The 20,811-nt window shown below is 41.9% G+C and overlaps 1 protein-coding gene across 3 annotated transcripts; it reads right to left on the bottom strand.

Annotated features, from left to right (window-relative positions):
- Positions 1-266: 266 nt before the first annotated feature.
- Positions 267-19,051, bottom strand: LOC115027503 (nardilysin-like). 3 transcript variants are annotated; one of them, XM_029460867.1, is made up of 32 exons: positions 18,904-19,051; positions 18,030-18,226; positions 17,331-17,562; positions 16,069-16,150; positions 15,151-15,304; positions 14,584-14,657; positions 14,298-14,393; positions 13,977-14,099; positions 12,191-12,248; positions 11,506-11,579; positions 11,158-11,227; positions 10,831-10,908; positions 9,491-9,611; positions 8,535-8,593; positions 8,245-8,299; positions 8,045-8,149; positions 7,516-7,639; positions 7,101-7,187; positions 6,431-6,550; positions 6,251-6,302; positions 5,689-5,839; positions 5,423-5,550; positions 5,076-5,238; positions 4,839-4,870; positions 4,443-4,581; positions 4,305-4,352; positions 4,172-4,224; positions 3,403-3,486; positions 3,067-3,157; positions 2,728-2,844; positions 1,211-1,300; positions 267-1,128 (listed from the first exon to the last, which is right to left on the bottom strand). In XM_029460867.1, the coding sequence occupies exons 2-32, from the start codon at positions 18,224-18,226 to the stop codon at positions 907-909; spliced, it is 3,279 nt and encodes a 1,092-aa protein (XP_029316727.1). In that variant the 5' UTR covers positions 18,904-19,051; the 3' UTR covers positions 267-906. The 3 variants fall into 3 exon arrangements, with proteins under 3 accessions (XP_029316727.1, XP_029316726.1, XP_029316728.1); XM_029460866.1 differs by lacking the exon at positions 18,904-19,051 and having other exon boundaries at positions 18,030-18,897; XM_029460868.1 differs by lacking the exons at positions 16,069-16,150; positions 17,331-17,562; positions 18,030-18,226; positions 18,904-19,051 and adding an exon at positions 15,695-15,747.
- Between the last annotated feature and the right edge of the window lie 1,760 nt (positions 19,052-20,811).

The following is a 20,811-nucleotide window of genomic DNA, read 5'->3' as shown; positions in this document are numbered from 1 at the left end:
GTAATTAGAGATAAGACAAATATACAAAATGTCCAAATAATGTAAATGTAAATTCCTTGAATCTGTAGTATGAGCTGGTAGGGGGGGAACAAATCAATCAACTCCCCCAACGCCCCTTAGCCGTTGTAAAATCACTGTAATTTACAGCCTCTCGTGCCTAATTGCTTAAATACACTGAATTACAGTCTTCACATTTCACAAGTTTAAGAGGACTTTTTCTACTTAATAGATTCGAGTGTGTTTTCCGGAGTCAGCACGTTGCTTCATTCATTCACTCATCGATTTATTCTCTTTGCAGTTTCATACCATAGCTTGATCCAGGTCAGCTTATAAAAGGAAGTGCACAGCAGAGCTCAAAATCTAGAACACGATCACTCAAATACACACATCTGGAGTTCAAAGGACTTAGCGTTTCTGCAGTTTTCACAGTCTATTTGTGTTTTTAAAAAGGTATTAGACTCCGTCTTGAATTCAACACTGACGGTGGAAAAGACAGGGATTCTGAAATGTAATAGTAGTCGAGCTCAGAGAACCATATAAATGAAAATTTGATTTTAAAAGACTTTGTCAGTGTGGGATAGAGAAGTAGATACATTGCTCTTACACTCTCGGTGTCTGCGGATATAAAATAATTGAGTGAGAAAGCAGAATAAAGGATCACTTGGCTAAAAGAAAAATCATCATCACTTCTAGGCTTTTTGCTTAAACACACAGTGTGGATAAAAACTACGGCTGACGTCCAGAGACAGAATCCAGGTCCAGAGAGGAGCCGACGCTACAGTATTTCCACCTTCTTTCAACTTCATATATTAAGTGTCTGCATCTCTAATAAGGCAGAGTCCCTGAATGTGGCTCAGTGAGCAGCAAAGCACGGCCATCTGTCTGTCTCACAGTCTGAGCAGCAGTTTATTCGAGTATCTTGTGGTAGGGGAAGAGGGGCAGGCCTGCGATGAAGGCAGGGATGTCCATGATGGCTACGGTACCGGCCATCTTGGGTGAGGCAGGAAGGAAGGTGAGCTTAGACACCTCGCCGTAGGTAGAGCCACCTAAGTCCTCCTCTTTGCCCTCTTCTTCTTGCTTCTTACCACCCGCCTCCTCATCATGCTCTTCCGCACCAAATCCCACCACCTTTAGGAGACAGGGATACATTTTAATGTGTTGTTAAAAATGCACTAACACACCCTCATACACACATAAAGTTATTGCTTACATGCACGCTGAGCTTGCGACTGGTCTGTCCTCGATGTTCTTTGAACCAGGACACCAGCTCGTCCCTGGTCATCTTTTTCAGAGCTTCGATCTGAAAATAAAGAAACAAGAGACGGTGAGAACACGGAGGGCTGAATAACAGGTGTACTACATTGAAACTTCATAACAGCAATATTTGTTTTATATATTAGTCTATTTATCTTGTTTGTTTGAAATGCTTTTATTGTGAAGCATCTTTTACCATGGCAACAAGTCAAGGTATAGCCATGCTTATTTTCCCATACAAAAAAAAAAGTCAAAATACAACAGGACGAACACACACACAAAACAAAGAAAACAATAGTTAGAATTAATTAATTAATATAAACAAAGTAGTAATAATAATAACACTTTTATAACTTTACCTGCAAAATGTTCTTGCTTACATATCAAAGAAAGACCTCCAACTCATAACTCACATCCTCATCTACAAGACTGAAAGGCTACATTTTCTCAAACTTTTGAACTCGTCTTTAATGATTAATCAGATTCTCTCGAGGTTAAGTGCGCCCATCAGTTCTGTGAGCCATAGTTTCAATGTTTGAGACTTCTTTCCTTTTCCAAAAACAATATGATGTTTTTCGCAGTGATAAATCCATATAACAGCAACCATTGTTGTGCCAGTTTAGATATTTCCAGAATTATTCATTCGGGGTCTATCTGAACATTCATCACCTTCACCTCCACCCATCCAGTCAGCTCGTGTTATTGAACAAAGAGCGTAGCTGTGAAGTAAATGACCTTTCTCTGAGTCACATTTTTCAAACAAGGGAGAGACATCTGGAAATAAAAAAATGCAATTTTTCCTCTGGAGTAATGTAGCCTGTGTAGGATTTCAAACTGTATTAAACAGTGACATGCATTTACAGAACATGTGAGTATAACTTTTATGGCTCATTTAGCAGCAGCAGCAGGTTGCAGCTTTCAGCAAAAGATAAACTCACTGTGCAGGAAGCAAATGGTAGATGGACACAATTTCTAGCTGGTGGAGCAAAATCGAGCATCTGGCAGATAAAGAGCCAGATATTTCCCTCAGGAGTTTGTGGAGACCAAACCAAAGCTGAGGGGAAAGTGAGTACTGGACTTACATTCAGAAGGCGGGACGGCAACGCTGCCTTGTGTCTACTGCATGTGTGTAAAACCAGCAGTTGTTAACGACCACCTTGCCAGTACATATTAAAAACAAGATAATATGTTGATGTGCATGTACTCTTTCCCCCACCATAGTGGACAACACTAAATAAATGGTGATTTAACTTTACTTTAAGCTGGAGGAGGCAGTTTATTTGTGGCAAATTTGGGGAAAAAACTCCATAATAACCCTATTAGCATATTGTAATTCAAGTGTTACCCCAGGGTATGTTGCTTTCTGGAAGAAGCAAAAAATAAAACCCAGCAGAAAGCCTTCTCCATCAGCTCTCTGTGTGTGTGTGTGTGTGTGTGTGTGTGTGTGTGTGTGTGTGTGTGTGTGTTCCTCACCTCTCTGTCGAGCCTGTCAAAGACGAACTGCTGTGTAACCACCTCGGCCCAGTTCCTGTCCACCTCTTCCCCTAGGTGTGTGTCCTCACACTCCTTCAGCTTAACTAAAGCAGTCACCTGAACAAAACACAGGATTATTTGAACACTTTAAGTGCAACAGCAGATCTGAGTGTGCGGCTGGGTGTTATTAATCCACTAAAGTAACTTGAAAAGAAACTTGACATTTCCAAAACTTTCTCTTTTTTTTTTTTTAATCATTTGCTGTAACTTTCTCCTTTTGCATAACAAAAGGGGGAAACTCACAAATACACGAAAGAATACACACACACAGACACAAACCTGAGTATTAAAGGCCTCCTCAGTCAGCGCAGTGAGCGTCTCCCCAAACGAAGCCAGAAACTCTTCGATCTTTAACTCCACCAGCTCGGTGCTGAGAGGAAAAAAAAGGTTCACAAGAGGTAAGAGATATATTAAAGGCTATAGGGTGTATTTGATTCCTTTAGTCATTCATCAGTTCCTCCCGTTCCGCTCTTTGCAGGGCCAGATAGATAAATTGTAGTTTGGGTTTGGTTGAACAGTAAGATAAATTATACCTTGGTTTGGGGAAAAGCGGTTAAGATAAATCGTATCTTGCTTTCGGGCAAATGAAAGGTTAGGATTGTGTTGCAGACTCACTTGAACTTCGTGGCCTGTGTTTCCACGGTGACAGAGAAACCCAGAACGCCTGAGGTGTTTCTGCAGGTGGGGTAGACATGGTACCTGCAGAGGGAGACATTCAACAAGACAGCTCGGATGAGAGATGTTGAGAAGCACATGAACGGATCGGAGACGGATCAGAGTAACTTCAGAAGAAAGTGCGTTAGATTTCTTTCAGGAAAATTAGACACTATTTGAAAAGCATTTTCCCAATGTAACCGGAGAAGTTATGCTAAAACAAAATGAGCACACATTTGTTCTTCTGGAAAGCTAAATACTAATAATAAAACTAAAAACGACAGAGACATCTACGTACAAACAGAAAGTACATTTCCATCCACGTCTTCAATTTGCATATAAAAACCTAAAAATCTAAAAATATATTTTAAGTTTTAATAGTTGAATAAAAGTAACAAGTTACGATGAAAGGCCGTGATGTATCAGAGTTAATATTATATTAATTATGTAACCTAGTATAATATGTAATTATTCAAGAAATTGAAACATTTAAAACATGGCAAAAAGGATTAAAAAAAAAGACATACATTTTTAATTTTATTTTTTTAAAACACAAACAAAATTAAATAATAAATTAATTTAAATGTGTGGGCGAGGTAACATACAGTAAAAGTTGAATAGCAGATGCGTTTTCTCTAAAAAGTTATAGAAGTTTAATGGAAACTTCTATGATTTCATAAATTTCCCTTGAAAAAAGGAAACGTTTTATTAAAAACATAACTACACTCACCCGAGCGTCTCTTTGGTCCGGAGGAAGTCAAAGCAGGGTTCCTCCATGTGCATCTAAAAAGGACAACAACAGCTCAGTCAAGCACGGAGGACACAAAGAATTCAAAAATGGATGTAGAAAAAAATCAACGCACCACCAACAGTTCCATCAGCGTGTGCTCCCTCAGGAGCTTGAGGCCGGACTAGATAAAAACAAAGAAAGAACAAAGTGTGCATAAAACAAATGATGCTATAGTGGACTATGTTCTCATGTACTGCAGATGTGCTTGTACCTGGTAGTAAACAGTGACCTCAGAGTTGGCGTCTCCCTTATTGAGTGCTTTGACCTTACAGATGTGCTGCTTCATGGGGAGCTCCACCACTCTGAATAGCACCGGCACCTCTACTGGCAGCTTGGAGAACTGCAACTTTCTGCCAGAGGGGGGGGAAGGAGGACAAACCGGGAGGAAGGGAGGATGAAGGAAAGGGGAAAGAGAGAACAAAAAAAGGAGGAGAGGAAGGAAAGAAGGAGGTAATCAAAGGAAAAAGTGAGGAAGGTTAAAAGGGAATCATGGAGTGAACAACTGAAGCTAATGAAAATAGCTGTGTATGGCGGCAAACTAATCCATGTGATTGTATAGTATTGGTGTTTTCATTAGGGAGTGCATTCAGTGTAATAACTGGCTTACTCTGTGACATACTGCAGGAACTGCTCTGACTCCTGTGGAGAAAATACAATAAAGGATAATGAACAGGTAGCGATAAGAGTGAGGAGAGGGAATCAGCAAAACATCAAAACAATGTCAAGCACACTCAGAATCAATTGACGCAAGTAGAGAGATGAACATTAACTGATTCATTAGCTAATCAGCTAATTTCATTGTTAATCAATCTACTTGTCTGTGTGCCGCCTGCCATGCACTCACAGCGCTGCTGAAGTTGCCCTGCACCAGTCCCTCTGCGTACAGCTCGGCCCTTAAATTGCGGCTGAAGTCCATCAGCTCATCGCTGGTCAGACCGGCCGCCAGAGCCTGATACTTCTCCACCATGGACCAGCGAGAGTGCTCCAAGATCAGCAGACGCACGTCCCTGAGAAAGAGGAGAAGGGAGGGGAGAGGGAGGAGGAGGAGGAGGGGAGGGGAAAGAGGACAATAGGATGTTTTTCCACCCATTCAGGCCCGTCACACATTTCACCACTAGAAGGCATCATAGACTTGACGAAGAGTCAGAAAGTAAGTTGGAAATGTCAGAAGACAGAAGATAAACAACTCACTTGCCGAGTTTCTCCGGTTTAATGAGGATGTTGAAGTAGGTTTTCTTGAGCTGCTCTGTGAACATGCTGAAGACACCGGGGGAGGCAGAGAAGTCAGTCAGGTGGTCAATGATCAGGTGGAACAGCAGCTAAAGAGAGACAGGGCGAAGAATCCCCATCAATATCACCACACATGACAACTGTACGAACACGTGTGTGTGTGTGTGTGTGTGTGTGTGTGTGTGTGTGTGTGTGTGTGTGTGTTTTCTCCAGATGGATTCACTCACAGGCAGTTTGTGGTTAAATCCTTTAACCTTGATGACCAGGCCGTGTTCACCGGACACCAGTTTATACTCCAGCTGGGCCACTTCAGCCTCATACGCCGGCTCGGCGAGGTTGTGGCAGAGGATGTTGACCAGCAGGTCAAACAACACAATACTGGAGGACAGGGGTAATGATGGAGAGAGAGAGAGAGAAAAGATGGGGAGGAAGGTGAAACAAAAAAAGAAAAGGAAAGTGAAAAAAGCAAGGTGGAGGAAAGGAGGGGAGAAAGATGAGACGCAGGGGAAAGAGGGAGATTGAGAATAATAATCAAGGCAAGAAAGGAGAAGAGTGAAGAGTAGGGGCGGAGGAAGGAAAGGGGAAGGATAAAAAGCAAGGTGGAAAAAGAAATGAAAGTAGAAGCACAGGGGGATTGAAGCCAGAAAAATAAAAAAGGGGATGTAATTGTAGGAGCAGAGCGAGAGAGAGAGGGAACAGGCAATGACAGAAAGAAAGAGGTGTTAATTAGTGTTACAGGAAAAAAAACTAACACTATTTTCACAAGGCCATGTTTGAGCCTGAACTTACTTCTTAGCAGATTGCTGGATTACAGGAGAGATTAGGTGGAATCTGATGTAGGCTGCGGCAGGAGAAAAGGACAAAACGAGTGTCAACACCTCCTCTAATGATATCAAAAGTCTTTGTGGAAACATCTCGCACGCTAAATGATGCACACAGTGCGGGCACACACACGCTCAGATATTTCACCTTTAGGGATTTTGAACTTGTTGTCCTTCTTGTACCACAGGCAGCCCCTGTCGCTGTCGGCTATCCGGACAGGAATCTCAGTGTCTGGGCAGTCAGACGGCTTCAGGGCGAAGTCAGTGGCTGAACAAATGCACATAAACAATAAAACATCGTAATTCTACTTGGTGCAATCTCATAAATAATGTGAGTTTCAACAATTCAATGTGTCCAGTTTGGGATAAACATGCAGCTGCTTGTCAAAACTGTAAAACATGTCCCCTCCCAATAAATCATTCAATAACCCTTGGGCCAATAAGTGAAGAAGCATTTCTCCACATTTTATCCAAATTGGCAATGCTGTGCTGTAGCCTTGCAACATTTATAAACAGAGCACAGTGCCTAAATGTATCAGCACTGAGAGGTTTGGTCAGGATGGACCAGAGGTGCCTTGTTTGAGTTCAAATCTTAAACCCTTAAAACACAAAGTGTCTCTCCGGACTGGATTTACATTACATGCGGACCAGCGACTTCACCATGACAGAATACATTGACTATAGTTTCCTGCTCCTCCCAAGTTTGGTGAATATATTGGACGACTGTATACTGTATGGAGGGAGAGTACAAAGTGCAGGAACAGGTCTTGTTCATGATTGTCGTATTGGTCAGATTCATGCTGGTTTATTCCCCCCACCGATGAACTTGTTCTCAGCGGGGAGGGTGAGTTCACTGTTGAGCTCCAGGTTTCCTGTCCACCGCTCCATCCACTCCTGCTGGATGTCTGCGTGTGTGTGGGGAAAAGAAAACATCTATTTTAGCACCCAAAACCCAAATTGAGTGACTTAAAGATTTAACTCTACCAAAAATTAAATATTGGTTTTGTACTTTTTATTTATTTAAAATGATGTCCTAACTCTATTGTTCCTCGTGTAAGAGACAGAGATAAATGTTGGCATTTCTGCTGCTGGCTGGCTGCATTATATCACGGCTGAATATCACCACACAAGGGGGGAAAAGACAATGTATTCACTGAATGCCTACATTGTGGGAAGGAGCTGTTACACCGACATTTAACACACACACACACACACACACACACACACACGCACCTTCCACGTTGTATTGTGTGCCAAACCACTTCTCCCGGAGGGGACACTGGCCCTCATGTTCTGGTGACAACAGCATCAGGTTGGCTTTCTCAGGGTTGAGGAGGGACAAAGCTCCACTGATCACCTACACACACACACACACACACACACACACAGAGAGATAAAGTAAACTTTTCAGCAATAGAGAGGAGAGTTGTTTTTTTCCCCTCCCTTTGTTCTAAATTACTTGTTTATATGAAAGCCATTGTAGCTGTCAATCACAGTAAGGAGCAGCTAAACTTAACAGAAGTTACTGTCATCACAGAAAAATATGCAAAGCCACATTTGATGCAAAAATAATATTCACCAATAAAAGGACAGCACAAACAACTCCAGAAAATATATTTTTGGTATATAAAAAAGGTTTTAGCTATAAAGTTATTAACATATCAGACAGAAATTTACATCTTTATCTAAAAAAAAAAGGAAATATAGGATTTAAGAATAAAACCCTGAACTGGTTCACTCCCCAAACTACTGAACTACTTACATCTGGGTCGAACTCAAACATCAACTGATCTCCTGTCAGGAAGTCTTCTTTAGGGAACATCTGCAAGTTCTCACAAATGTCCTCGACGTACTCTATAGGGTCAATCTGACAAACACTCTCACTGGTTAAGTAACTATATTAAATGTGTCCAAAAAGCATTAAAATACAGCAGCACATGAATATTTGTTTGGGATTCTTACTTGCTCCTGGTAGTGAAACTCGTTGGCTTCAATCTTCTGAATCTCTTCATATATTCTGGATGCATGAACAAACAGACTGAAATATTACCTTTATGCATCGCAGACAGAAGCTCAAATGTCACAACATCAACACTCCTTAAAACGACATAACAAAAACAAAAATAAGAAAAAGCTATAAATGAGACAAACAACCCAAAAAACACACCCGGCACATAAACCTGACAGGAATAATTCAATATTAAAACTACCTCCTACAAAAAGCCTGAATAATGAAGTTCACTTCGAGTCACCTTTGCTGTGGTCCGAGTGTCTGCAGCATCTTCAGGTACTCGAACACCAAGTGGGTCACCTGTGACACACAAATTCAGTTTTAATGAATCATTACTACGTTCATTCTTTTCCGTTATTAATGTTGGAGGTTAAGAGAAACCATTCCAATAACTCCGATGGTTGCCATTCTTGTTGTACGAGCCATTTGATTATAGTCATTAGAACAAGCGAGGACAATCATATAGAAGTGTCTTTATTTAAATACTAAAAGTAATGAGTCTTTAATCGCCCCCTTTTAGAGATTTTGCGTCGTTGTGAATAAAGAGTAATAATTATTAACTGTGAACAACAGTTGTTTGTCAGAGGAGAAGAAGTACGTCAGAGTAATTGCTGTGGGTGCATGTATAGACGACTTTAATTGTAAAGACATGCGAGTGGTATCAATTTGTTTTTATCCAACTCTAGGCAAGAAAGCAAATCAATCCTTTTCCTTTAAAGTGCCATAGAAATAAACATTCAGTAAACAGCCTCCCCAAGGCTGCAGCGGCGTGTTTACAGCCGTTAGAAATGCAAGTTTGTTGACTGAAACGTTTTTCACCTTTTTATTAGGAAACAGCGCTGCTAGTTGATGATCGGCTTGAAGTGCCTCCTGTTTAACGCACGCATTGTCATAGCAACTGGTAACACTGATGGCTGCCTTTAAATGACCTGTTATGTTCATGGCAAGCAGGACAAACAGGCCAGCTGGGTCCGTGCAGGAAACTTACACCGATAGCAGTCTCTGCTGATGATGAAAGATTCTCTTTGATCCGACTACACATGATTTGTATGACACACTGTGAGCTGAAGATGAATGCGTAAACCGCTGCTGCTTCTTCTTCTTCTTCTTCTTCTTCTTCTCCCTCTGCTCAGGGTCGTTTCCATGAATCCAAAAGGGCAAAATAATAACAATGAAACAAGTGAGATGTTTCATTACCTCGTAGAAGTTTTGGAAACCTTCATCAGTGAGAGTGATGGAGATGGAGAAGATGGAGTAGGTGGTGTTTTGGTCAAATCCAGTTTCACTGTTCCCTCCGAATAAAGCCAGGGCCCAGCACCTACAGACAGCAATTAATTACAGAAACACTTATTTAAAAAAAATAAAAAAAAGGGACTGCCAGTAAACAATTCACCCAGTGCGATAAACTAGAAAGAGAACGCACATTAAGGGCTGAAATATGTGCAGGCCAGTAAGTAGAAAATATGTCACTTCATGCTTCTTGATTGCAGACAATTAAACTAACACTTCTGTGGTCCCTTCGAGGCACTCAGCACCGCTTTGCAAAACAGCAGAATGAAGAAATAACATATCATTCAAAAAGCAACAACTTGGTTGTTCGTCACGTCTGCTTTCATCTGCATGAAGACATGTTCTGGTGGTGCGATGATGCACTTTAACAGCTGCACTGCGTCACCAAACAAGTAGAAATGATGTTGACTGCGATGAATCACGCCAAAGAGAGTTTAACATCTCTGAAAGGTTTCATGCAGTGGTATAAAGTGTGTATACGTTCTTATTCTATAAATGCTCTTAAACCTGCAGAAACACTGGTATGGTCCTTTGAACTTTAAGGCACCTGATCAGTCGTGCACCATCGTGTGTGTGTGTCTGTGTGTGTGTGTGTGTGTGTGTGTGTTGGAAACACATACAGACAGACCATTCCCCCCAAATGTCACTGCAGGGGACAACAATGGCCCAATTTTAAACCAGCCTCTCCTTCCTCGACGATACGACTGCCTGGACTTAATAAAAACAACCACTCTACTGCCTCAGCAGTTTGGCTCGACTGGGAATTGAGTACACTCAAATTTCACTGTTGTCATTTATCAACAATTGAAAACAGCACACGCACACGCACACACACACACACACACACACACACACACACACACACACACACACACACAGTAAATAGGAATATTCTATCAAACTCTCCAAGTGGTGCTGATGGTAAAGGGACTACTGGATGGGCTCGTGGTGTTGTGGGACTACAGAGGGTTTGTCGCATCACTTTGCCACTTAGCAGCAAGAGGCTCAAATGCTCTTGTACAACCACATCCAGGGACGAGAATGTATGACTCGCTTCGTCAAGTGGGCTGGCAATGTGTATAGTTTGAAGATTGGGCTCGAGCACTCGGGCTTTGCTCAGAGCTTGAACAAAAACAAAAAAAAGAAGCCAGAGTCATGTATACCCAGCAAATTGAAGACCCTTTAATTGGGTTTTTGGAGTGCCCTCAAATCTGCAAAAACAAACAGACAGAGGCAATAACACTCACTTCTTCCTGAGCACTGAGAGGATGCTTCCTGTGCCTTCATGGCCAATCAGCCAAGAGATGTAGTGGAGAGGCTTCACTCTGAAAAGAGGGGGGGGGGGGGGGGAGAACATGAAAAGGAGAAACAAAAAACATTGATGCAATCCCTCTACAATCAGGGCAAAGCATGGCATCTTTGGCTGGTCTAATTCTTTTATATGAAGAGAAAGGATGGGGGGGGGGGGGGGGGAAGAGGAAACAAACACGTCATGTAATCATGGGCTGCTGTGGGTCGTCTGATTACGCTGCATTTATGTGCCCTGTACCATATAATGTATCTTTATAGCTCACCTGTAGTATTCCTCCTGAGGGGGGAGAGCCCACGTGATATTCAAAGCATGGACCTTCCTAACCGGGACGACTGCAGAAACACACATTTAGTGAAACACCATGATCGAAAGATAATTTCCTCGACCTTTTTTTTGCCTTATGATCCATTAAAACAAAAGCATCGGAGAGATTCTGCGACGTCTCATTAGTTTGGACCTTCAAGCAACAAAAGATTGCTCTATTTAAACGCTTTTTAGAGGCTTGAAAAGGTCAAATTCAAAAGTAATGCAAAGGGAAAAAAAAGCAAAGATCAAAAAGGAAAGTCTGAAGAAATGAGATAAGATAAGAAAGAAAAGAATAAATGTGTACCTCTGTAGAGCTGGTTAAAGGCTGGCGTATCAAAGGGATCCAGCAGATCAGAGAAATCAGGCTTGGACAGACCACTGTAAACACACAAGGAGAATTATGGGAGGCAACAACCGTACGAATTACTATTGATTAAACGATAACAATGTGTCACTACACGTGTCTTGATCCCACCATTATGCTTTTTCATAATTGTAAAAATGTGTTCTACCGTAATTACACTGACAGATAACTGAAAAAGTTAAAGATTGTCTCCAATTATCACTTAAATTTCACAAAACTAGCACCAACGTGTTGACTCTTCACGTCGTAATGATGGAATTCATCTGACAGAAGGCTAGAGAATACCTTATAAGGTCATAGAGGAGATAAATGTTATATATAAAAAGGAGCATGCCATCCAACACCGGAGGTTACGCAGTTTCACATCAGTGTCGATTTAAAAAAAAGTTTTTACTTGCCGCAGACAGCAAACGTAAGAAAACACTAAATTATTTGGACTTTCGGGAGGAATTATACCTTTAAGGGGTATGATGCTCGGAAAAGATTAGGTAAAAAGAGCCTGAGGAAGAGACGGAGGAAGGCTTGACATTTAAATTTGAGCTGAGTCTCAAAGGATATTCAGAATGAATCTACGTCACAGCAGCACCTCATCACAGTGACTGAGAGCCTCTTCTCCTTCACTCACTTGTTGGGCACCTTGCTGAAGATCTCTCTCACCCACTTCTCCAGAGTGTCCAGCTTCTCTAAAGGACAGACCGAGGGAAGGAGGATTAATTAGAGTTCAAGTGCGTCTCAATAATTCTGGCTGACTCAGTGCAATGCAGTTTGTTTGTTCCAATATAACCGCATTGACTACGTTTAGCCCATAAAGACGGCTCAAACATTAAATTGTTGTGTCATTATTATAGATTACAGCTATAATCACGTGGATAGAGGTCGTCATACAGATGAAGTCACCATTTTCTGTGTTTCTTACCAAATTATACTCAATAATCAACAAGTTTCTGTTGTTTTCACATAACTAATGAAGAAATATCATTAAACTGCAATTTTCTGTTATAAATATATATAAAACAAACGTCAACTAATATGAGGTTCCAGTTCTGGGACAACCCTCCTTATTTACACACATTTAGATTAGAACATTATTTATGGTCAGCAATAACCATCCAATGCATTACATCCTGTTATATATAGTGGTTTTAAATTGCACCTGGTTCAGACACAGACACACACACACACACACACACACACACACACACACACACACACACACAATACTAACAGTATCAACAGCATCAATAGCATCAATATAGAGTTGGGATCTGTCTCATGCAAGATTACGTTTTGAACAAATTAACTCTCCTCTTTGTGCAAACATTCTTTGCTTGAGGAAAAACACTCCCGCCCCGCGCGCAGCACGAGTTCGGATCGTGATTCGAATGCTCACAGCATGATGGAAAAAGGCCAATTATTGACTATATTCTTTAATAAAACAATGCAACGCAATGAATCTTTTCAACCCAGTTTGTTTGCCTGTGCTGTAAATGGATACAGAAGCTGCTCAAGGAGTCTTTCTGCCAACATAAAGTAGATACTCGTCATTTGGATGGAACAACCGGGACTTAAACCTTCAAAATAATGACTTAAAGATGCTGGAATCACTAATTCTTTAGCAACAAACGACTGGGTAATGTGAACGTTTACTATCGTAATGATAAATGATGCAGTTCTCCTCAGACCTGACAAATGCTTAAACGTCTTCCAGCTCATCGTTGAGGCTTTACGTCACCGAGTTGCTTCAGTCTTACTGTTCTCGTCAGGATTGTTTCCAGATGAATGCCACATCCACTTGATGTCTAAATAAGGCATATATTTGCCAACAACTTCACCATATCAGCGTTAAACAGGTGATAATATGTGTTTGTTTACAGCCTGATGCACTGCTCGAAAGTAACCAAAATCTATAAATGCCGTTTCAAAGTTGCTTTCCGTAGTTGATCGGAGTTAAACCTCATGTCGAGAGAAACATTTCAACTCATCAGTTTTCCAAACCTTGTCTTTTTAATTGGTCCAGAAATCACACCTTTGCATCACTTTACAGTTGATTTACGACGGCACATAATCTAGCCGATTAGTGAGGATGATTTCTCTCAGCACAAATGTCAACACTAGTCATCAATTTACTTGCAAACAGAAGTTAATTAGCCGCCTGATATTTCCTGTGAAACCCTGAAAACACGCATTTTGTTTTGAGAAATATTGCACTTTGAGTTGATTCAGGAATGATTAACCAGTCGGCTGAACGTGGATGAATCCTTCTTAGAGCTATGAGTAATTATTTTTTTTAATTAATTCATCTACATTGATTTTTAAATTATTTATTTCTTGTATGAAATTATTGAAATGTCTGTCAATGCACTAACAAGGCTACTTCTTGATGTGTATCAAATGTAATGGATTTTCCTGACCTTTTGACTGCACAGCCAGAGTCATGTAGTGGGCAGAGTAGTGTTTCTTCCAGAAGGCACGCAGCCGCTTATAGACATTGATCTTCTTCTTCTTTGGCTCATGCTTCAGCGTCTGGGCATTACCTGGTGAGGTCACAAGTGAGCAATCAATTCAGCCAAACTATAAAACACTGTTAGAAAACAAACAGTGTTCAAATGCAGGAATATCGGCAAGAAAGGAAACTTGGCGTCAGTCTCAGCACTCCTGTTTGTTAGTGCTGAACACACCCCCAAGGAGGCCCTGTGTGTATTGTGTCCCAGCAGTTGTGTTTACCAACTCACCCCAGCAGAATTTGCCCATAGGGTGTCCAGGTTTGGCCAAACTGCCGAACAGCATCTCCTTCCTGTGGGAGTCCGATGGCTTAGCCAGCTGGTACTCTGACAGACCGAAAGAGAGAAAGAGAAACTTGAGACGACAGAGAAAGACGGAGATCAATAGTGTGCAAAAGAGCTGCGAGAGGAGAACAGTGCGGCAGATGAAAAGTTTAACTCCAAATACAACAGCGGAGATTCAACTTCTCAGCACGTCGGAGGAGGAGGAGTGAAGCTCAGAGGCACCGGGACTCACCGCTGTCAACGGCCTCCACCTCCCTATCAATGGCGTCTCGGATCATCAGGGGACAGATGAAGAACTGAGCCCACCTAATAGGGTGATGGTAAAGAGAAGCTATAATCAGAGGCCACATACAGCCAGAGAGGAAGGTCAGACAGAGGCAATCAGATGTATACAGATACACAGACAACAGCGGGATGGCGGGCGGCTGATTGAGCCTGTATCGTTTGTCCACCGTACGAGTTGCACCACATGCTGTGACTCAGGAGAATGAGAAATGAATTTCTGCTCTTTTTGCCAGTTAACTTTTATTTTTAACAGGATTTATAAGTAATGGCGAAAAATGTTATAGTATTAAGACAAGGTTACAAATTTGGCAGAGCAAAAACAAAGCTATAAAAATGAAGCTTGAGCAAAAGACTTTTCTTTTGCATACTTAGACTTGTTGTTGTCATACATCCTGCCATTCACTCCTCTCACACATGCTCACTTATCATTTCCTTGCCGTCATTGTGTTATTCTGAAATTCATCGGATGGTTCTCCAGAAGTCCACTTCTTAAGATCAACTGCTCCTCTCTCACCTGTCAAGAGCCTCTTTGAAGCTTTTCCTCTGGACGTCAAACTGGAAGATGGTCCTCTCGCAGTCGGTGGAGGCATTGTCGCTCCCACCATGCTTTTTGAGGAAAGCATCAAAGCCATTCTCTGAGGGGTACTTCTCGCTGCCCATGAACACCACTTGGACACAACGGAAAAACAGTAGGAGAAGAGAACAGTTGTAAATTAAAAAAAATTAAAAAAGACACATAAAGGAAAAATCAATCACAGCATTTGCGGTTTTCTTATTTATGTGGAAAGCTGGTCAAACAGACAGAGAGGCAATATAGTTCCCGCTGAGACGCACAGAATTAGATAGCATTTCTAACATTTGGGGACAGTTTTGATGACATGTCTGTAAGAACGAATGCACAATCCTTTTAAACACAACATTTAGGAACAATGTTCCGCAACCGAGTAGAGGAGACAGATACAACAAGTTCTCCACCGACAAGAGAAATCAGTAGGTTTGAATGCAATTCAGAAGAAATGGTGCATTTGGAGAAAAGAGAGCAACTTAAAGTTCCTAACCTAATTTGTGTTGCTTGGTGGAAGGTATGCTGGGTAATGTCAGAAATTATTAACTGAAGTAGAAGCAGACAAAACAGGTTAAGGAAAAGAGGGTACACTGAATAATTTAAAATAACAAAACAACTCCTGGTATGCATTAAATATGCTTCCTTTTTCTGATGTTTCTCTTTTCCCCCCACATTAAAGTAGAGTTGTTTTCTTGTCCAAATCAAAAGAGTGGAAGGATAAAGGGTGTTGCATGTTGTACAGACTGAGGCACATTTCTGATTTAAAGCTATATAACATTGTTAGAGTACCGTATATAAGGATGAATTAACCCTTGACAAAGAACAGATGAAAGAAATGACTTGACCCTCTCTTGGTTGATTACTCACTGTGTTCCAGAAAGTGAGCCAGGCCCGGGAGGTCACCGGGGTCGCTGAAGCTTCCTACTCCAACACACAGTGCTGCTGCAGACTGACACACACACACACGCACACGCACACACAGGATTTTAAGTCATGTTTGAGTCTGGCAATGCACTTAAAAGGCTAAGTCTGGTGATAGTAAAGCCGGATGTAGTTTATTCCTCTGTGGCATAGGCCTTTGTAGTTGATTAAAAACTATTAAACCACATGGATGAGCCATTGCACTGGGTGACATGTTTCTTCTTGAACAGGGCCAGTGTTGTTCACTTTGAGTCATTCCCACTTACTCCTTGCATCACAAGAGAACTGCGGGATTACGAGATCACACATCACTTGACAGGCCTCAGGTAATGCGTTTGTGTCAGCGTCTTGTTAAAGCTACCGGCAGCTAAGGGGCGAGAGGCGACTGTTCAAACAAAACAATCGCGGCTCCTAGAGAGGGTAGCGTAGATGCTGCAACAGCATCAGTTATAACAGAACTGGAGACATCCTAATTGAAAGAAGAGCAAAGAACGGCACCGTAGGCTTTTTTTCCTCGATAGAAAATATGTTTTTTTTGCTCTACACGGTGATAAACAGATGGTTCATCCAATCACATGCCAAGTATTTTTTTTTTAAAGTGCCTGCCCTTTTCAAAACAGTTTTCAATGACAGCTTCTCATATGGTTCTGTGTTGCAAACCATCTGGCGCAACAGGTTAACAGAAACCATCCTGCTGCTGTGAATACTCACCAGATCTGTTGCTGAAAATAGTCCCTATGAAATGCACAATTTACTCTAGTTTAAGTAACATTCTGTTAAAGAACTACAGTACCCAGCATTTTCAGATAGAACTACATACCTGTGACTGTTTTTTTTTTTTTAAGATTGACATCTTCTGTAGGAGCTTTTGGGAATGGAGCCGAGTTTGAAACTTTTGACACACAAACTATCAAATGAATTGTTTTGTTCTTAAAAAATATATATATATATATTTATTCTTTAAGTTGCTCAAGCCCTGTATGCATGGACGTTTTAGGCACAGGTTAAAAAGTGCGTGTATTTACCAGAACTATAAATACTTTACAGTTTGTGCTGACAAACATTTAGCATAAATCTGCATATCTCATTTCAACAAAAATGTCTTTGCTTTCAACATGACACGTTTTTCACCTCCACTGAAACATTTAACATGTCGAGTCTGCAAAAAAACAGAATGGAGCTCTACATTAAAAACTTCCCAGTGGTACCTGCTTCTCTGCATTTCCTTTCTTCTTTCTCCCCTCGTTGTCGTCATCATCTTCCTCATCACTGCCCTGCTCATCGTCATCCTCCTCAGACTCTTCCTCCATTTCTTCTCCAGATTCCTCGTCGTCGTCCTCCTCTTCCTCTTCCTCTTCTCCATCTTCGTCTTCGGACGCTGCTAGGCCGCTGTGGTCTGAGATGAGCAGAGCTCGCAGCCCATTGTCCAGCACAATGTATCTGCAGGGAGTAGGGTCAAAAGTGAAACGGCACACAAAGCTTTGAGGAAAAAGTGTTGTTTCATCGAGTTTTACAGCGTTCATTGGTTTTTCTTATTCTGAAGAGGCTGTTAAATCAAATGTCTCTCCGCAGACTGCATCTCCAAGCCTTTGAGACTCTCTTCTTCTTTGCTGTTTCACAGAAAATCTCTATGTGGATGCTCCACAGAGGCCCGAGGCACTGGCGTGTGCTCATAGCATGAAATCATCCCATCAAACTACAATAATACTGAACTGATCCAGCTGGATAAGAGGCACAAAATAATTTTGGGATCTGGGTTAGTGGATCTGGGTCATTTTCTTAATAACAGTGACTCAGAATAAAGTACAACAGTGAGGAGATAAATCATTTAACAGAACCACAATACAATGCATAATTGAAATACTCGGGAGTATAGCAAACTTGAATATGGATTACACTTCCTTTACCTGTACTCTTTAGGGTCACTGGGGGACTTGATGATCTCGCTGTCTCCAACATTGTCCTCTCCTCCTCTTGCTGCGTCCCCTGCAACCTGGCACCCCTCCCAGGACATCGGCTCTGCGTCTTCTGCTGAGGCTCCACCTTGGACCGAGCCTGAAGACTCAGACGCTGGGGCGTTTTTGGATTTGTTTGTCTGCGGCATCTTTGGTAGAGATGATGAGAATTTGGCACTGCAGGCTTGACAGCAAGGTGCGACCATAAACAACGGGACAGGTCCCTGTCACAGGTAATTTACTCTTCAGCACAGCAACGCAACGCGTCAGCCTGAGCAGAGCTATGACGAAATAGCCTCTCTAACAGACGAGTATCACAAAATGAAAGCTCAGAAACCAATGGGACCGAAACAACACAGATTAACTATGTCCCCCCCCCCCCCCCCCCTCTCTGTGGAAGAGGGCTATAGGTTTGAACCTGAACTGTCACACACACACACACACCCGCCAGCGGCCACAATACAGCTATTCACACAGGATGTCTGGTGGTTTCGCCCTATTCAGCTGAGTGTCAGCTAAAATACGAGCCAGCCAGACCCCCCCAACCTAACCCTGAACCTCTCATATGCACAGCAAGACTCAACAAAGCAAAAGCAGACCAGCAAGAACCACCATAAAAAACTGCCAATAAGTCTCCTTTACATACAGAGAAAGATAAATGTGTGCTACAGGCTAACTAAACAACATTAAAATCCTAAAAACTCTTACAAGTTATTCTTTAAAATAATCTTTAACGACTTCAGTTAATAGTCTGTTTCAAGGCAAAGCCGAACTGAAACTTTAATAAGTACTTCATGAAGCCGGTGAGACAACAACGTATCCGTACCTTCCTCCCTGTTGACAGCAGCAGGGCCTCAGCATGTGTGAATACGAGTGACTCCCCAACAAGGCGCGCTCTGATTCGCTGAGATGATTCAGCGCTTCATTATGCTCCCCTCTGATTGGTTCTAAGCGCGACGGGGCGTGGTTTGAGGGCTAACACGTGCGCGCCGGGCAGTCAGGGGTGGTTACTTTGTGTTAGCTGCAGAGGAAGAGAAAAACAGCGACAAGTAGACACCTGGATGTAACCAGCAGCTGCTAGCCATCTGTTTATGATTATGACTGCTAGATTGAGAATGTTTAACCGACCACTTGTCATAGCCGGTAAATGTCATTTTCCTCTCATCTCCTTAGCCAATGTAGCCGACCAGGAGTGAATTGGATGTGAATTGTCTTGTCAGCTAGCCACATGGCAGCCACAGTAGGCCTACTCCATGGAAATTGTACCCCCCACATCTCCTAATGCACCTGTACGAGGCTCCAAGTAGGGATAAGTGGTTTAGGCGCCGCTAGGTGGCAGGCATAGGCCACGAGGGATGATGGGCAAATTTAACACCTGATTTTTAAGTATGGTCTGAGATTTAAATGCTTCCCAGGCTCCTGTTAAATGGCTAACGATCCGTATTTCTTTTTACATAATTTTCTAATATGAATTCATAAAGTCCCTTAACATATCCTATTTATAGGTGGTCCCCTGAGACATCAAAGTAAAACAGGTGTAAAAAAAAAAAAAAAGCATAGAGAATTGTAGATTATTTAAAAATTGACAACAATTGAGTAAAATCAGAGAAAGGAAGTGGGTAAACCTCAGGTGAGTAAACAAAAAGGATAATAATAATAAGGTTTGCTGAATTAGATTAACGATCATCTGATAATTACAGTAATATACCTTTAAATTTAAATCACAGCCAAATGGTTCAAATCTTATCATGAATAAGCCACATTGACATTTGTCCAGTGCCCTTCCTCAGCCTCCCCTATGCAGCGTGTTGGCATTTCACCCCTCTACAGTGCCAATATGTCCTCCCCCTCACTCTCTCTCTCTCTCTCTCTCTCTCTCTCTCTCTCTCTCTCTCTCTCTCTCTCTCTCTCTCTCTCTCTGAAGCCAATCTGATTTTCCCCTGGGCTTCTGTCGGCAGAAAGAGGTGATAAACACCGCAACCATGACAACCGGCTAGCCAGACACACGCCTGAGTTGCTGTATCCTAATGGCTTTAACTTGGCATCCTATCCTCCTTTAATTCATCAAGTCCAGGCTTCACCTGAGCTGCTATTAAGACTCTCTCTCTCTCTCTCTCTCTCTCTCTCTCTCTCTCTCTCTCTCTCTCTCTCTCTCTCTCTCTCTCTCTCTCTCTCTCTCGCTCTCTCTCTCTCTCGACAGATGAAGGCGGCATGCTTCTACTACAGTTTGAGCTTTGAGCTCTTTTCGGATAAGCTTGATGGTAGATCTATCAACATGTGAGATGAAACACTGTTAACACTAAAACCTCCACATTGCTTAAAATAGAGCTTGATTAGTCACTGAATAAATATTTCCTCAGTCTGATTCAAATTAACAGAAATGTTAGCATATTGATTCCTGGACTTGCTCTAGAGAAGTCAGACAGAAAATGAAAGTACTGGGTTGATTCTCACAAATATATCCTATTGATCGCTAATGGAGCCCTTGTGAGAACACTTTGGATGATGTTTTAAGAGGAAAGTTCTTGCACCAGGCGCAGCCCTGGTGTGAGTGCAGAGCCAGTGCCATTGCTCGACTGAAATTGCCAGGCTGCGGTAAAAAGCGAAGATAAGCAGCCTATTAGGACTCTGTGAAAGTACCTTTACATGCTTCACCACGTGAAAACTGTCAGTGCTGAATGGTAGGCTCGTCAGTGATCGATTAGACAGGCCTCTGCAAACCACGAGTGCCTCC

Source organism: Cottoperca gobio, chromosome 22, assembly GCF_900634415.1.
Source record: "Cottoperca gobio chromosome 22, fCotGob3.1, whole genome shotgun sequence".
Classification (NCBI taxonomy): domain Eukaryota; kingdom Metazoa; phylum Chordata; class Actinopteri; order Perciformes; family Bovichtidae; genus Cottoperca; species Cottoperca gobio.
The sequence above is the reverse complement of the archived record's forward strand: the minus strand, read 5'-3'. Positions and strand labels throughout refer to the sequence as shown.

Excerpts from the sequence above, each read along its gene's own strand:
- LOC115027503 (XM_029460866.1), bottom strand. The coding sequence starts at position 18,283 with ATGGTCGCACCTTGCTGTCAAGCCTGCAGTGCCAAATTCTCATCATCT. Across the intron at positions 11,580-12,190 it reads TTCAGCAAGGTGCCCAACAA|TGGTCTGTCCAAGCCTGATT; the intron begins GTGAGTGAAGGA and ends GTGTGTTTACAG. Across the intron at positions 6,551-7,100 it reads CGCTGAGAACAAGTTCATCG|CCACTGACTTCGCCCTGAAG; the intron begins GTGGGGGGAATA and ends GCATTTGTTCAG.